General features: G+C 38.1%; 1 protein-coding gene across 2 annotated transcripts in view; it reads left to right on the forward strand.

Moving 5' to 3' along the window:
* gad3 (glutamate decarboxylase 3) overlaps positions 1-12,823 on the forward strand; it is a 30,479-nt gene extending 17,656 nt beyond the window's left edge. For both annotated transcript variants that reach the window (XM_085141420.1, XM_085141419.1), the window contains 11 exons: positions 231-343; positions 1,040-1,155; positions 3,223-3,302; positions 3,636-3,690; positions 3,767-3,883; positions 4,967-5,031; positions 6,884-6,962; positions 8,168-8,317; positions 8,640-8,747; positions 11,195-11,284; positions 11,601-12,823. In XM_085141420.1, the coding sequence (XP_084997546.1) occupies positions 231-343; positions 1,040-1,155; positions 3,223-3,302; positions 3,636-3,690; positions 3,767-3,883; positions 4,967-5,031; positions 6,884-6,962; positions 8,168-8,317; positions 8,640-8,747; positions 11,195-11,284; positions 11,601-11,774 (1,147 nt within the window). In that variant the 3' untranslated portion in view covers positions 11,775-12,823. The remainder of the gene's footprint in view (positions 1-230; positions 344-1,039; positions 1,156-3,222; positions 3,303-3,635; positions 3,691-3,766; positions 3,884-4,966; positions 5,032-6,883; positions 6,963-8,167; positions 8,318-8,639; positions 8,748-11,194; positions 11,285-11,600) is intronic.
* The last annotated feature ends 1,607 nt before the right edge of the window (positions 12,824-14,430 follow it).

A 14,430-nucleotide genomic window follows, 5' to 3' on the forward strand; every position in this document is an offset into this window, starting at 1 on the left:
CTTCTTTCTTCAATTATTATTTATTAAAGCAGACATAGAATGATTAAATATTATCATGTTCAGAAAACCACAGGCTGCAAACCAGTTAGCAGAGTTCACAGAGTTTTATATGAGAATGTGCAGCTATCTAACTGGTTAAAACTGGCTGGGAGATGCTGCTTGTTTTACAGGCTTTATTTGTAATAGAATTACATTTCTATGTAATCCTAGAATGTACATTTCTTTACCAGGTTCACATATGAAGTTTCGCCTGTTTTCCTCCTCATTGAGGAGGCTCTGCTGAAGAAAATGCGAAGCATTGTGGGGTGGGCTGATGATGAGGGTGACGGACTCTTCTGTCCAGGTAAAAAAAGATATGACAAAAATCTGCTTCAAGAAGTTAAAAGTAAACACCTTTAGATATGGATAACTGACTAATTAAAGAAAAAACCTGAACCTTTGACCTCTATGAATAATAAAGCTATTTTTTTATATGTTATAGTCATTTTATGCACTAAGGGGAATTTTTACTGCCATGGATTTTGTCAAAATGCATGCACACCATGATTTACACTCTTTACAAATCAATACAAAATTGATTTGACTGATTACTGTTATTGCATGATGAGACATTTCTGTTCTAATAAAGGGATGGAAATGGTTTGGGTAAAAATCTGGTTGAGATTATAGGACATATTCATTATGATTGCTAATTAGCACTAACCCTAAATTTGATTTAAGTCTAAATAAAATGAAATTAGATTTTCTGTTATTACAGTAGTAATACACATACATTGAAGGCTATAGAATGTTAATTTAAATTAACATTTTGATTAAAAGGAAGAAATAAATGACAGGCTGTCAAAGTCCAGTGGTTTTATGTTTTTTTGTTTTGTTTTTTTACCACCCACCCATGTATTTGAGCCTTCTTTCTGTGCTGACTTTGTGACTCCAAAACTACACTGCCACAATGGTGGTACAATATATGCAGTTTAGAGTATCAGTAGTTAAAGAAAGGTATACAATGGACTAACTTTCTACTTGCATTCATTTTCTGTAGGAGGCACGATATCCAATCTGTACAGCATCCTCTTGGCCAGGTATCACTTCTACCCAGAGGTGAAGACCAGAGGGATGGGAGCTCTGCCTCGGCTGGCCATGTTCACGTCAGAACATGTAATCATAACTCGCACACTCTTTCAATCTATGGGCGTAAGCCCTGCAGGCCCACATGAAAGTGACATCATTTTGACTTCTTGCATTGTTTCTGGTCTAACATGTCTGATGTTCGTGTTTGCGTTTAATAGAACCTCCAAAAAAGTTACAGTACTTCAGTCCAATTACAATCCAAGTTTCAACCCACCCCCCATTTCTTTGTATTTTGCTAGGAAAGTTGGAAATAGGTTCAGTGAAGCATGTGCAAACATAAAGGGAAATATATATTAGGGGTGCAACGATACTCGTATCGATATTGAACCGTTCGATACAGTGCTTTCGGTTCGGATTCGATACATACGCATATGTATCGAACAATACAAATTTTTAAATTTATTTTATCAACTTTCCTTCTGACTGTCTGTGTTGACCGCTCAGGGGATCTGCGCTCGACAGTGCAGCCTAGGCGGAGTAGTCGAACGCAGATCCACTGAGCGCAGGGCAAGCTAGCGAGACAGAAGCTAAGCTCTTGTTGCAACATGGCAAATTGAACCTCCCCCACCCTCATTCAGATCTGGCGTTTGGAACTATTTTGGTTTTCATGTGACGTATGACCCTGAAGGTAAGCGCGTCATGGACTAAAGTAAAACAGTGTGTCGGATGTGCCACGCAATGCTCAATTACATGGGTGGGAACTAGTGTGTTAGCGCAGTTAGCGCGTTAGCGCAGTTTGCTCGTTAACGTGTTGGCCGTCCAGCCCCACGCACGGGGCGATCCGCGGTAGCTCGTTAACGGAGATTTGCCGTGTTGTGGCGTTAACGTCATTTCAACGAGATTAACGCTGACAGCACTAGTGGGAACACAACGAATATGACTGCACATTTACTCCGACATCATCCTAGTGCAAAGACAAGTGGAAGCAGACAAAAACAACAAGCACGCATGCTACAAACTTTACCCGAGTCATTTAGACAGCCGTTAGCACATGATTCTCCTTATGGGGACCTGATATGTTTAATATGCTGCTGAGAATATAGCCCAGAAGAAGTGTATAGTAGAGCTTTTATTTTGGAAAGAGCCATTTCTCTGTAATAAACTCTCTTTTCCAAAGATGAGTGATTTCTCCATCAGATAGATTTATTTTTTTAGTACTTTGTTGTTTCAGCAACATTAAATTTAAAAACTGTACTTTTGAGTTAAAATATATATTTATAATTTTAATAAATGACAAATTAAAAAGGCATGAACATTTTTTTTGTATCGAAAAAATATCGAACCGTGACACCAAAGTATCGAACCGAACCGAACCGTGAATTTTGTGTATCGTTGCACCCCTAATATATATGTAAAATGATATAAGAAAAACCAGAGTTTCTACAATTCTAAAATAAAAATGAATATCACTATTTTGTATGAGTACATTTATTCTTCAGCACAGCCTGAACAGGAAGGCATTCCTCAGATGTCTTTAAGTAGTCTTCAGAAATCCATTCAAAGGTCTACTTTTAATGTTCTCCGTCTTTTGTTCTGTTCTCTGTCAAGATGATCCCAAACTGCTTCAAAAATAAGATCAGGGTTATTGGGAAGCCTGCTCATCACTGATAGTCTTCCCATTGTGTGTTTCCAGATATGCTGTTACTGTTACTGTTAAACATGCATACTGGCTGTCAAGAAGGTGGCTTCTTGGTTCATCTGCTGAACTAGGTGCCCTGTTTGGGCTTGAATGGTACATATACCAGCATCGAGTGGTGTGATGAACTAACTAAAACTTTGAAAGACTCTCAGAAAGCTGAGCTGCTCAAGATGAGCTCTTATAAGAGTTTCAGGAAAGTTTGGTTCTTTGGAAGCAAAGTGAAAATACATAACTAGGCCAATGAAAAAGAAATGAAGGGTGGCACTGGCTCAAAACCTTTGCACTGTGCTGTTTATGGTTGGCTGTTTTTGTTTTGTAAATATAAACGAGCACCTGCAAATGCCTTAACGGAATCACTATGAGCACTTCTTTCAGTTGAATCAAAGGGTTGAGTCTTTTTCTTGATATTGTAGTGAGACAAATACAGATGAAAGGCTGTCTCTCCTTCTGTTCAGAGTCATTATTCAATAAAGAAATCTGCAGCTGTGCTGGGCATAGGCACTGAGAATGTGGTTGTGGTGAAATGTGATGAAAGGTGAGTAAGGTGCATGCTAACCACACCTGACATTAACCTGGCCTAATCAAACATGTTTGCTCACCTGTCCCAGTTTGTCTGTGTTCATTTATATGTTTTGCTAAAATTGTTCCAATAGGAGAAGATATTTGATATTATGTTTCATAGATATTAAAAAACAAAAGACAATAAAAATATTTTTATAGTGATGTGTCTTACATTATATTACATAATACACTATATTACAATATATTGCATATATTTGGCATAAACAGATTTGATTTTCATGTGTTATAGATTGAAAGGGAATAGCACATTTCTATTTACTGAACTTGTATACACTTTTTGTTTAAGAGGGAAAATTATTCCTGCAGCACTTGAGACTTCCATTGCCACAGCTAAAGAAAAGGTATGAATGAAAGGTTTTTTAAAAAACACGTCAGTAAAAACAATCCTTGTCAGTACAAATGCCTGCCTCTCTCTAGGGTTTGGTTCCTTTCTATGTGAACGCCACAGCAGGAACTACTGTGTATGGAGCCTTTGATCCCCTTAATGCCATTGCAGACATCTGCCACACACACACACTCTGGATGCACGTTGATGTGAGTTTCTCCCTGCTTTCACACAGAGGACATTATTTACAGTGTAACCTTTGACCTACACCAAAATGTTTTCCTAAAATCAAATGGATTACAGTGCGCATACTTGCTTTTTGTCTTCAGTATCATGGTTGGACTATGTAAATAGAGGAGTATTACTTCAGGAGTAATACAATATACACTCAAACCAGTCTCTCTCAAATCAAATTCAAATTTATTTATTTTTTTATTTGTCACATACACATTGTGTGCATAATTGTATATTATTACATTTGAGATGGGTCTTTCATGCAACAGTTTTATTTGCCGTTTTGTGTGTTTGAGAAAAGAGTATCTGAAATCTAAAATCAGGAAGATATGTCTGTGAAGGTTCTCAGTCATCCAGGTCATCGTAGTCAAAGGAGCTTGGAGAGAAAAGCATCTGGACTTCTTTAAGTTGCTTGAAGATGTTTCACCTCTCATCCGAGAAGCTTCTTCAGTTCTAAGGTCAAATTAGAGGATCATCAGGGGGTCCTTTTGTCCCTCTGTGGGGGGGAAACTCCCACTAGGTTTAAATCTGGGACTCTCCACCATTTGACCTTAGAACTGAAGAAGCTTCTTGGATGAGAGGTGAAACGTCTTCAAGCAACTTAAAGAAGTCCAGACGCTTTTCTTTGCAAGCTCCTTTGACTAAAATCAGGAAGTACACATTGCCGAGTGTTGTGTGCACACCACTAGCATCATGCAAACAAATTTGATGTTGTGCAAGTTTTCAAATTACTGCTACTTATAACATTTAAAGTACTTTTTGAGGCAGTTTAATTAAATTTTATTTACATAGCGCCAATTCACAACAACATTTATCTGATAAAACATTCATATTCATCTTGCCATAACCAATTTTGTAAGGAAGACTGAATCAATATGTTGATCATTTACTAACAAGGACCTAATATTTGGTAGTCCACAGTCCAGTAATTTACTCTTCCTGCTCCCAAATCTAAATAGTCAAGTTTTAAGGGGTGTGTAATAAATTGTAGAAGCACATTTGTAGAAACATAGATGGTCTATCTAAAGTGCCTGTGTTCTTTGATTCTGTCCCTCCAGGCAGCTTGGGGTGGAGGCCTGCTGATGTCAGACAGACACAGAATGAAATTGGAGGGCATTGAACGGTAACTATCCAAATATTCCCAGTTAGTTCATACAGCATATTTCCACTGGAACAGCACTATTAAGAGCCAACAAGCAATTTGAGAGCCAGCTCAACAATAAAGCAAAGCAAGGTTTCAAATGACACTGAACATAATGATTAGTTGAACTGAAAAGAAAATAACATACCCACCATCCAGCTTGACCACAGGAAGCATTTATGTTTCTATATGATTGAATATTGCATCGTGTTAGTACAGAACGTTTGAAGTGCATCATTTTTTTTATTATATAGCACACAATGAAACCCCTCATTTATTAAATGTCCTGCCAGATGGGAAAGCCATCTGTGTTCATCACTTTGAGGCCCTCCCAAAATTTCATTGAAGGTAAACTCAGTGTGTGTGCATTGCACAAACTGAGAAAAGAAATTTACTGGTAAAGGTAATGTTGTGTATCTAATGTCAAACTTCAAAATGAAAAAAATATTAGCAGATTCAACAAGCTTGTGACAATTTACATCCTATTGCAAGATCTTCTTCATATGTTTTTCACATGTATCCACTGACACAACAGTGCAATCTTACCACAACATTCGAAGGTCAAATTTAAGCAAACACATCTTTTCCAATGCCTCCCGGGGCCGGGGGTGAAAGGGAGAGCATCTGGTTTAATTGGCTGTACCACCAAATCTGTTATTTAAATATAGACATGTGTGGTATCCATAGAAACGTCAGAATCTCCGTGCAGGAAGTGTACTTCGATACCAGTTTACAAAAAATCTTTATTTTCTCTCTCTATTGTAAGGTAGACCCATTATTCTGCCTTTTTTGTTTGCTTATTACACACCAGTCTACCGTTGTGTAGTATTTTTGGCCACTGTTTCCTCTGACAAGAAAGCCTAATTTTTGCTATTCAATACCAGATTGCTTCACCGCAGCAGCATTAATCTTTGCACAGGTAACGTCCATATGTTGATTTTCAAGGGAGCTATATGCTATAAAAAGACCAGGCCAAGAAAAATTCCTATATATTTTTCTGTTTTATCCAGTGGCATCTGCTCTGATGCGCACACCTCTGGTTAAGTCTCACAAGTACCAAGATGGTTTACACACAGTTTGTAATTGAAGAGAACTAGTCAATTATTTTTGGGCAGTTGCAGCTGTGGAGAAAAGATCTCAGAAGAAAAAACAACAACAAACAAACAAAAACAACATCAAATTACAGTAACAACAACCTTGAGTAGAGGCCTATTCCAAGAGACATTCGCAACTCTAAGTTGATTAACTCATAGATCGGCAACTCTGAGTTTTCTGTTCCAGAAGACCTGATCAGAACTCAGTCAACTCATTGAATTAGTTCAATGAGTTTGTCCATGCAGAGCACATGTGCGAATACAGAAAGAAAGCCATCATCAGTGGAGCTCACTTACCATGGGTATGAGACAAACAAGCCTTTCTAAATGGATCCAGAACAGATCTGGATTGGATGATGGAATGAAATGACAGTCAGCTTAGCCTCGAGTTACTGGTACCTGGGTAGATTCACTGAAACTGCTTTACATTACCTCATTTACTGGTTGAGTTAACCATTTTTCTGGAACAGAAAACCAGTTGTTAGTTTAACCTGCTTGGATTACACCTCAGGTTGGTTGGGCCACTAAGTCCTGATCACGAACGCACACCTCCACCTGCTGCATAGTACATGGGAACAGACATGACGGAGAGGAAAAATAAAAACGACTAATATGAACCATACACATTGAAGTATAAATACTAAAAATTACTACCCTTGTGAGGTTTTTTTTATATCTACCACAACTATGTGCCACATGTTTTAGTTTTCTTTTGTGTTTGTTTTTTGCTTCATTTTCAGAGCATGTTCAGTGACATGGAATCCACACAAGATGATGGGTGTCCCTCTGCAGTGCTCTGCCATACTGGTCAAGAAAAGAGTAAGAGATTTGCTTTAATCTGGAGTCAAGACTGCTATTGTCAGTCTGTATGTTTACCACTTTAATGAAGCAGATGTGTGGGCTTCAGTTTGTCCGAGACGGTTTGGTTAATTGCTATAAAATGTTGTTAGAACATTAAGAAATAGGTATGTTTGTGGTGTTTTATACAATTTTTAGTTTTTTGTTAACTACTGTAGTAAATAGCATATTGTAACTAATAACAACTTTACCCTACAGTCTGTCACTCTCCCTTTTTATTGAAAATGTTTCCATTCTATTCTATATCTCCATATATGTTATTTTAGCCAGCTAGCTAATAATGGTCAGCTCCCCAAATTACAGTTTATTTATTAATTAAACGGTGTTTACAAACATACCCATACCCATAACTCTAAATAGAAAATGCAAACAAAAGCTATCACAAACTGTATTTTTTTATTTACACAAATACAATAACCTTAAATATTTAACAGTAACAACAATATATCACACCTCAAATTGGTAGTCAAGATTCTAACTCACCGAGCAAAGGCCAGGAGATGTACCAATATATTTTGATTTCATGGCCATCTAAAGAAATTAAATTCAAGCAAGCAATAACACCTCTGAAAAACAGGTAGCAGTGATAATTAGTGTTACTAGCTGCCTGGACAAATGACTAGTGTCCAAGACAAAGCTGGCACTAGTGCTAAAAATGGTAAATGGCCTGTATTTACTAGTCCCTAAGTACCCCAAAGCACTTTACACATCCAGTCATCCATACACTGGTGATGGCAGCTACATTGTAGCCACAGCCACCCTGGGGCGCACTGACAGAGGCGAGGCTGCCGGACACTGGTGCCACCGGGCCCTCTGACCACCACCAGTAGGCAGTAGGTGAAGTGTCTTGCCCAAGGACACAACGACCGAGACTGTCCGAGCCGGGGCTCGAACCGGCAATCTTCCGAGTACAAGGCGAACTCCCAACTCTTGAGCCACGATCGCCCCATAAACCAGACAAAGGCCTTGTGCAGGCGAATGCCAGTTGCCTATTCAAACAAAAAATGTGATGAATGCAGTCTAACTGTATGCAAATGCAATTTATAGGAAACATAGCTCAGAGCTGAGACCTTCTGGTAGGCAGGCAGGCAGTCAGGATGTAGTGGCCCATCTGTGTAGTTTCCGCTTTAGCTTGTATGAATGATTTCTGCCTCTTTCATCTTCAGGGTCTCTTACAGGAGTGTAATAAGTTGGGGGCCCAGTACCTTTTTCAGACGGACAAACCATACGATGTGAGCTATGACACTGGAGATAAAAGCATCCAGTGTGGCCGACACGTTGATGTGTTCAAACTCTGGCTGATGTGGAAGGCAAAGGTATATTTTAAAGTACAACTAAAACTGCAATGTTGGTGTGGGTGTGTGTGCGATAGTGTCAGTAACATAACCTTTCTGTATAAATGACGTTCTGACCTTTACCTAAGCCTAACCTTTAAGTATTAGCATATCAAACATTTAGTAAACAAGAGTAAAATTATTGAAATATAATGGAATATCATGAATTATTTTTTGTAGTAATTTGTTTTTTGCAAATGGTTTCAATTTCCTCCCTAAACAAAACCAGGTTATAAGATGTCTTTATGTCATTTTAACAATAACTATTCGTCTCTCTCACTATGTCCACTATTTAATATGTGAGGGCTCAGACGGCTTTGGATCTCAAGTCAACAAATGTCTGGAGAATGCTGAGTATCTCTATGATCAGCTGCAGAAAAGGACAGAATTTGAACTAGTCTTCAAAAACAAAGTGAGTGTGCTCTTTACAGATATTTTTCCAGAAATATTGATTCTTTGATATGCCAAGTCACAGTCGCAGCTTCTATACCTCTTTTCAGCACAAATTCTGCTGATTCACTTCTTTTCAGTACAATTTTCAGAATTTTCACCTCTTTTCAGCACAATTTTCAGGTTCCTTATCTTTGTTTTTGCTGAACGTTCAGCATTTTAAGGTCTTTTCAGCACCATTTAGCTTCTTCTGCACAGTGAACATTTTTTCTTTCATCATATGTTTGTTTGAGACCAGAACTGGTTTGGCTCAATGGGAAGAGCAGCCGCTGTGAGATCTGGTGGCACAGGTTCGAATCTAACATGTGACATTTGCTGCACATCTTCCGTACTTGCATGTACTCTGCTTTATTGACACTGCACAGTGTACCCTTTCACACACAGCCATCTTCAGCAAGTACTTCAGCTTCTAAATCTCATTTCAGCAGATAATTCTGTTTTTTCTGTTGTTTTCAGCATATTCCAGTACAAGGCATTCACACTGCATTTTCGCAGGAAATGCAACTTTTTCTAGTTATTATTCTAGTTGCTCCGACCTTTGCTGGTTAACTACTCCCTCAGTTCTCAGCTGATTTTCACCATTCAAACTTTAAACTGTTCTGCTCTTTCTGCTGAAGAGTGTTATATCTTTTGGTGCTGATAACTTTCATACTTTTTGAGATATTAAGGTTTTTATGCCACTTTTTTGAACTGCTGATTCATGTCTTTTCAGCAGAATTTTTAGCTTGTTGGCCTGTTTTCAGCAGAATTTTCAGTTTCTTCATCTATTTTCATCAGAAAGTTAAAAATTTCCCACCTCTTTTCAGCAGAATTTTCAGTTTCTTCATCTGTTATCAGCACAAATCTCAGCCTCTTCTGCCCTTTTCCACAGAATTTTCAGCATCTTCACCTCTTTTCAGGACAATTTTCAGTTTCATCTCTTTTCAGTCACCTGAGAACCAATTTGGCTCAGTGAGATGAGCAGCCGCCTTAAGACCAGATAGTGCAGATTAAAATCCTACCTGTGGCTCTGGCTGCACATCTTCCCTGCTTTCTTGACACTCTTCAGTGTAGTCTTTCAAATAAAGGAGTTTTCAGCAGAGTTCAGCTTCTACATAGTGTTTTTAGCAGATAGTTCTCCTTCTTCTGCTGTTTTCAGATTCCACTACACGGCATTCACACTGCATTTTTGCAGGAAATGCAACTTTTTCTAGCTTTTGTTTGTTTGTTTGTTTGTTTGTTTGTTTGTTTTTGCAGTGCATCATGTTCTGCTTCCTGATTGGCTATAGATTGTCAATCAATCTCGTGCCGTGTATCCTGTACAATACAGAATGCGTTCAGCTTGTCAAATTTACATAAATCTTCGATCGCTAGCAGTGTCACTCTGTTTGTAGTGAGGACTTTTACAGCCTTAAAACATCTATAATAATTGTAAAAAAACAAAACAAAAAAAACATAAAATAAAGTTGATTTCACCTATCACGGGTTATTTTTTAGAACGTAACTCCCGCGATAAACGGGGGACCACTGTATTGCTTAATGTTCAAGATGTGTTAAAAATAAAAAACAAACAAAAAAGACTCATATCAACAAGTGTGAGTGTGCATTGGGATTCTAGCAATTATAACAAAATACAGACATTTAAACCTGTCAACAAAATGTTGCTCAGTGTGCCGCAAACATGTAACTGCAAACATTACCACCGGATGGGGGATGGATAATTGACCAACCAGAAACACCTCTTTAATATTGCTTTTGCTAATCACCTTATGAAAACTAGTGCAGTGTGCTTTAAATTTGTACCGTAAATAAAGAAATTTATCAAACTAAAATTAAAAAGAATTTAAAGAAAATTGTGCAAGAAATATTTCAGAAGTGACAAACTGTTGGCTCGTTAGCTGAACGGTGATAACAACAAAACATAAACATTAAGCACACCTAGCACGCAGCAGCACAGATTGTTAGATCAAATGTGTAATAAGCAAAGTGACAACCCATCTGAACCTGAACCAGGTCTAACCTACATGTAACCAGGAACTGTTGTAGGACATACATGTTTTGGTTTGTTTCTTTTAGATACTAACCCCGCGTTGCTCTCCGATGCATCCATCGGAGTGTGAATGTGTATGAATGGTAGACTACTTAGCACTTAGGTCAGAAAAAAGTGCTTTTGTGAATGGGTGTGATTGGGTGAATGAATTAGTTGTATAAAGCGCTTTGAGTGCTCAGACAGAGTAGAAAAGCGCTATATAAGAACAAGTCCATTTACCATTTATCTTTTACCTTTAACTAGTTTAACTAGTATCTAACTAGTTAGATATTATTTGTTTGTTTTTTTCTTCTCTTTTTCTCTTTACTTTATTTAGCTCTTTGGTTTCTCGTCTATTGAAATGAACAAACATGGTCTGTCCCTTTTCCTCCTTCAAACAGCCAGAGCACAGTAATGTGTGTTTCTGGTACATCCCTCCCAGTCTGAGAAGCTTGCCACCTGGACCTGACAGAGATAGACGACTCCATCAGGTCAGTGCACATCATTACAGTGGTTAAGTTCTGGTTAAGCTTTGTGTTATTGTTGTAGTAGATATTTCTTGGTTTATTTCTTTGATTATTTTCTTATTTTTATCCTTAGGTTTCTTAGTTAGCTTTGGTACCTTTTAAAAGTAAGGCTATTATTGTTAGTGACTGTTAGCATTAGGCGGTTGTATTGTCGTCTTTGTGTTAGATATTTGTGTCATGTTACTTCCTGTGTCTTTTTAGTCTGCATCTGGGACCTCTTCTGTCTGTTTCTTCATGTGTTCATACTACCAATGATGATCTTTAATATATTCCTCTGCAGGTTGCTCCTCGGATCAAAGGCAGGATGATGGAAAAGGGCTCTGTTCTGATTGGCTATCAGCCGTTGGGAACCAAAGTCAATTTCTTCAGGTGTGTGTTTTCCAATCCTGCCACTCAACAAGAGGACATCGACTTTCTGCTGGATGAGATTTGCCAGCTGGGTGCTGACCTTTAAGATGTTTAACAGGTTTTTGATATTTATACAAGCATAAAGTAATTTTAGTTTTCCATTAGCCTACATAATATGCATTGAAGTAAAGCCTGACGATAGTGTAGAAGCTTAAGGAAACTTTCTTGATTTATATTCCAACTTTCCACAGATTTAATAAGTATTGACTGTTATTGTCATTTTCTGCTATGGATTTTTTTGTCTAATCAACAAGCCCTTTAACTTTCAGAAACCATCTGAAATAACCAAATGATCAAATGATCTTCATTGTTCTCAACATTTTTTATGTATTGTTATGATGTGTAAGAAATAATTGTGGAAGATGTGTTCTGTCGAGAGAGGAAGTCCCCTGGCTTACCTCTCATTACATCTGAGACAGCGTAAAAAGACAACATTCAGGACTTGACATTTATATTCAAAATTATACAGAGTGCATAAGAATAGTCTATCTACATGTGGTTTTGTTATCTTAAATAAATCATCTTTCTTCTTAATCAAAGACATGAATTAAAATATAAGTCTGATATATGGCTGTAACTCAGGTGGCAGAGCAGGTCAGCCACTAACCAGAAGGTCGGTGGTTTGATCCCAGGTTCCAGTTTGCATGCCAAATATCATTGGGCAAGATACTTGTTGTTTTCTGATGCATCCATCGGAGTGTGAATGCCAACACGTTCTCACTCCCAAAGCATCACATTTTACGCTAGGTGACAAATCGTCAACATATTACGTTTTCGGCTACCCACCACGTTCCTAAATGACGACCTCGGAAAAATGAGGAAATATGAGAACCGTATGGACTCAATCTACACATGTTCGCTCTTTTTCTTCAAATCGCTTAGAAACACGCTATTTAACATCATTAAAGTCATGGTTAAGCTCAGGAAAAAGGTTATGGTTAGGGCTAGGGATAAGGTTAGGTTTAGGGCTGGAATACAGGGCTGGAACGTCTATTACCGCGGGAGCGTCATTGCACTGGATTTCGGCCATAACCCGCCGCGTACCATAAGAACGCCGAAGGTCTCCTTTCGCGTTCCTCAGGAACGCCGCGGGACGTGACAAAACGTCGGCATGTTACGCCTCGGGAGTGAGAACGGGCTGTGAATGCGTATGAATGTTAGATAGAGCACTTAAGAGCTTAGAGGAAGTGCTTGTGTTGTATGAAGCGCTTCGATTAGAAAAGCGTTATATAACAACCAGTCCATTTACCATTAATGAGAAATGAGTTGAGTAATGAAAACGTTTCTAATTTGTGGATTTTGTATGCATAGATGTGATTCGGTTTCAACAGACAGATTAGTCTCTGTCTGTGTTGCCAACCCATCATTATACATAATTCTGAAAAAGAGAAAGGGTATTAAGTGTTGTAACTGTGTGTGTGGACAAGAAGGATGGGAGGAGTGAGTGAGAAGCACTGAGCAGCAAAAGAACGTCTGGCTATGAACGGCTTATCAAAAGAAATTGCATTATTTTGTGATTGACAAACAGCGTTTGAAGAGAAAATGTTTTCCTATATATGTGAATTAAAAGCAGTTATGTTTAAATGAATGTTCATGTGAGAATGAGCTAACGATAAATCAAGATTGCATAATTAATGTAAGCGTATTCATATGTGACTGAGTGTTCATATGCAGTGCAGCTTTCTATGTTAAGAATAACACAGAAAAGAAGAAAATGTAATAAATTGATTTTGAAGTTAAAGATTTCAAACTTTAACTGTTAAATCAAGTATGTGTTAACGTTAGTGAAAGGATGATAAGGTGTGGCTGGACGTTGGGTGATTAAATGTTAACGTTGATTGGATGTCACCGTGGGTGAGACCAGATGTCACCTCATAAGATGTAACATACAGCAAGAAAGGGAGGAGAAAGGATGACTGGGTATAAAAGTGTTGTGCAGAAGAGATAAGTTGTTCTTCCCTTTGTCTTCTGTGAGATGAGCAGTACAGAAGATTGGATCTCAGAAATTCACAGAGGGATGTACCACTGCCCCAACTTTTAAATTGGTTTTGTATTGCTCCGCTTTTTCTATGCTTTTGTTTTGTTAGATTATAAAATCAAGAGGATTTCCACTAAGCATGGAACAGATAAGCACATCCTCAGGCTTGGGGTTCTCTCTCCAACCTTTCACCTCACAAAGATCAGAACAAAGCGAGCATTAGCTCAGAGTAGGTTAATTGAATAAACATAAGTGATTTGATTCTCTTTTTATCATTATTTGATTCTGCTTTCCTTTGCTCCTGCTAAATTCATTTAATAAAACATGCAATTAAAAAGTCTCAATTGTGGACATTCCCTTTTTCTGCCCTTTGTGAAAAAGGAAAGGTAGAAATCTGAGTATTAATCTACATTAGTACAAATAGCTCTCACACATTACCCCAGCCTTTAAAAGTAACAGACCCTTAAGGCTTAGTTTTGCAAGCCACTAAGCTAAGCCCAGTTATAGTTCAAGAGCACTGACCTACTAGTTGGGGACCTGCTGTTAACGAGTGTGGCTGGTAGGACCAGGCCTGCAAGTCTAATGAAAGTTCCTGTGTTGTTGTTTTTATATATATATATATATATATATATTAGGGGTGCAACGATACTCGTATCGATATTGAACCGTTCGGTACAGTGCTTTCGGTTCGGTACGCATATGTATCGAACAATACAAAATTTTT

The sequence above is a fragment of the Neolamprologus multifasciatus genome, chromosome 18 (assembly GCF_963576455.1).
Source record: "Neolamprologus multifasciatus chromosome 18, fNeoMul1.2, whole genome shotgun sequence".
NCBI lineage: Eukaryota > Metazoa > Chordata > Actinopteri > Cichliformes > Cichlidae > Neolamprologus > Neolamprologus multifasciatus.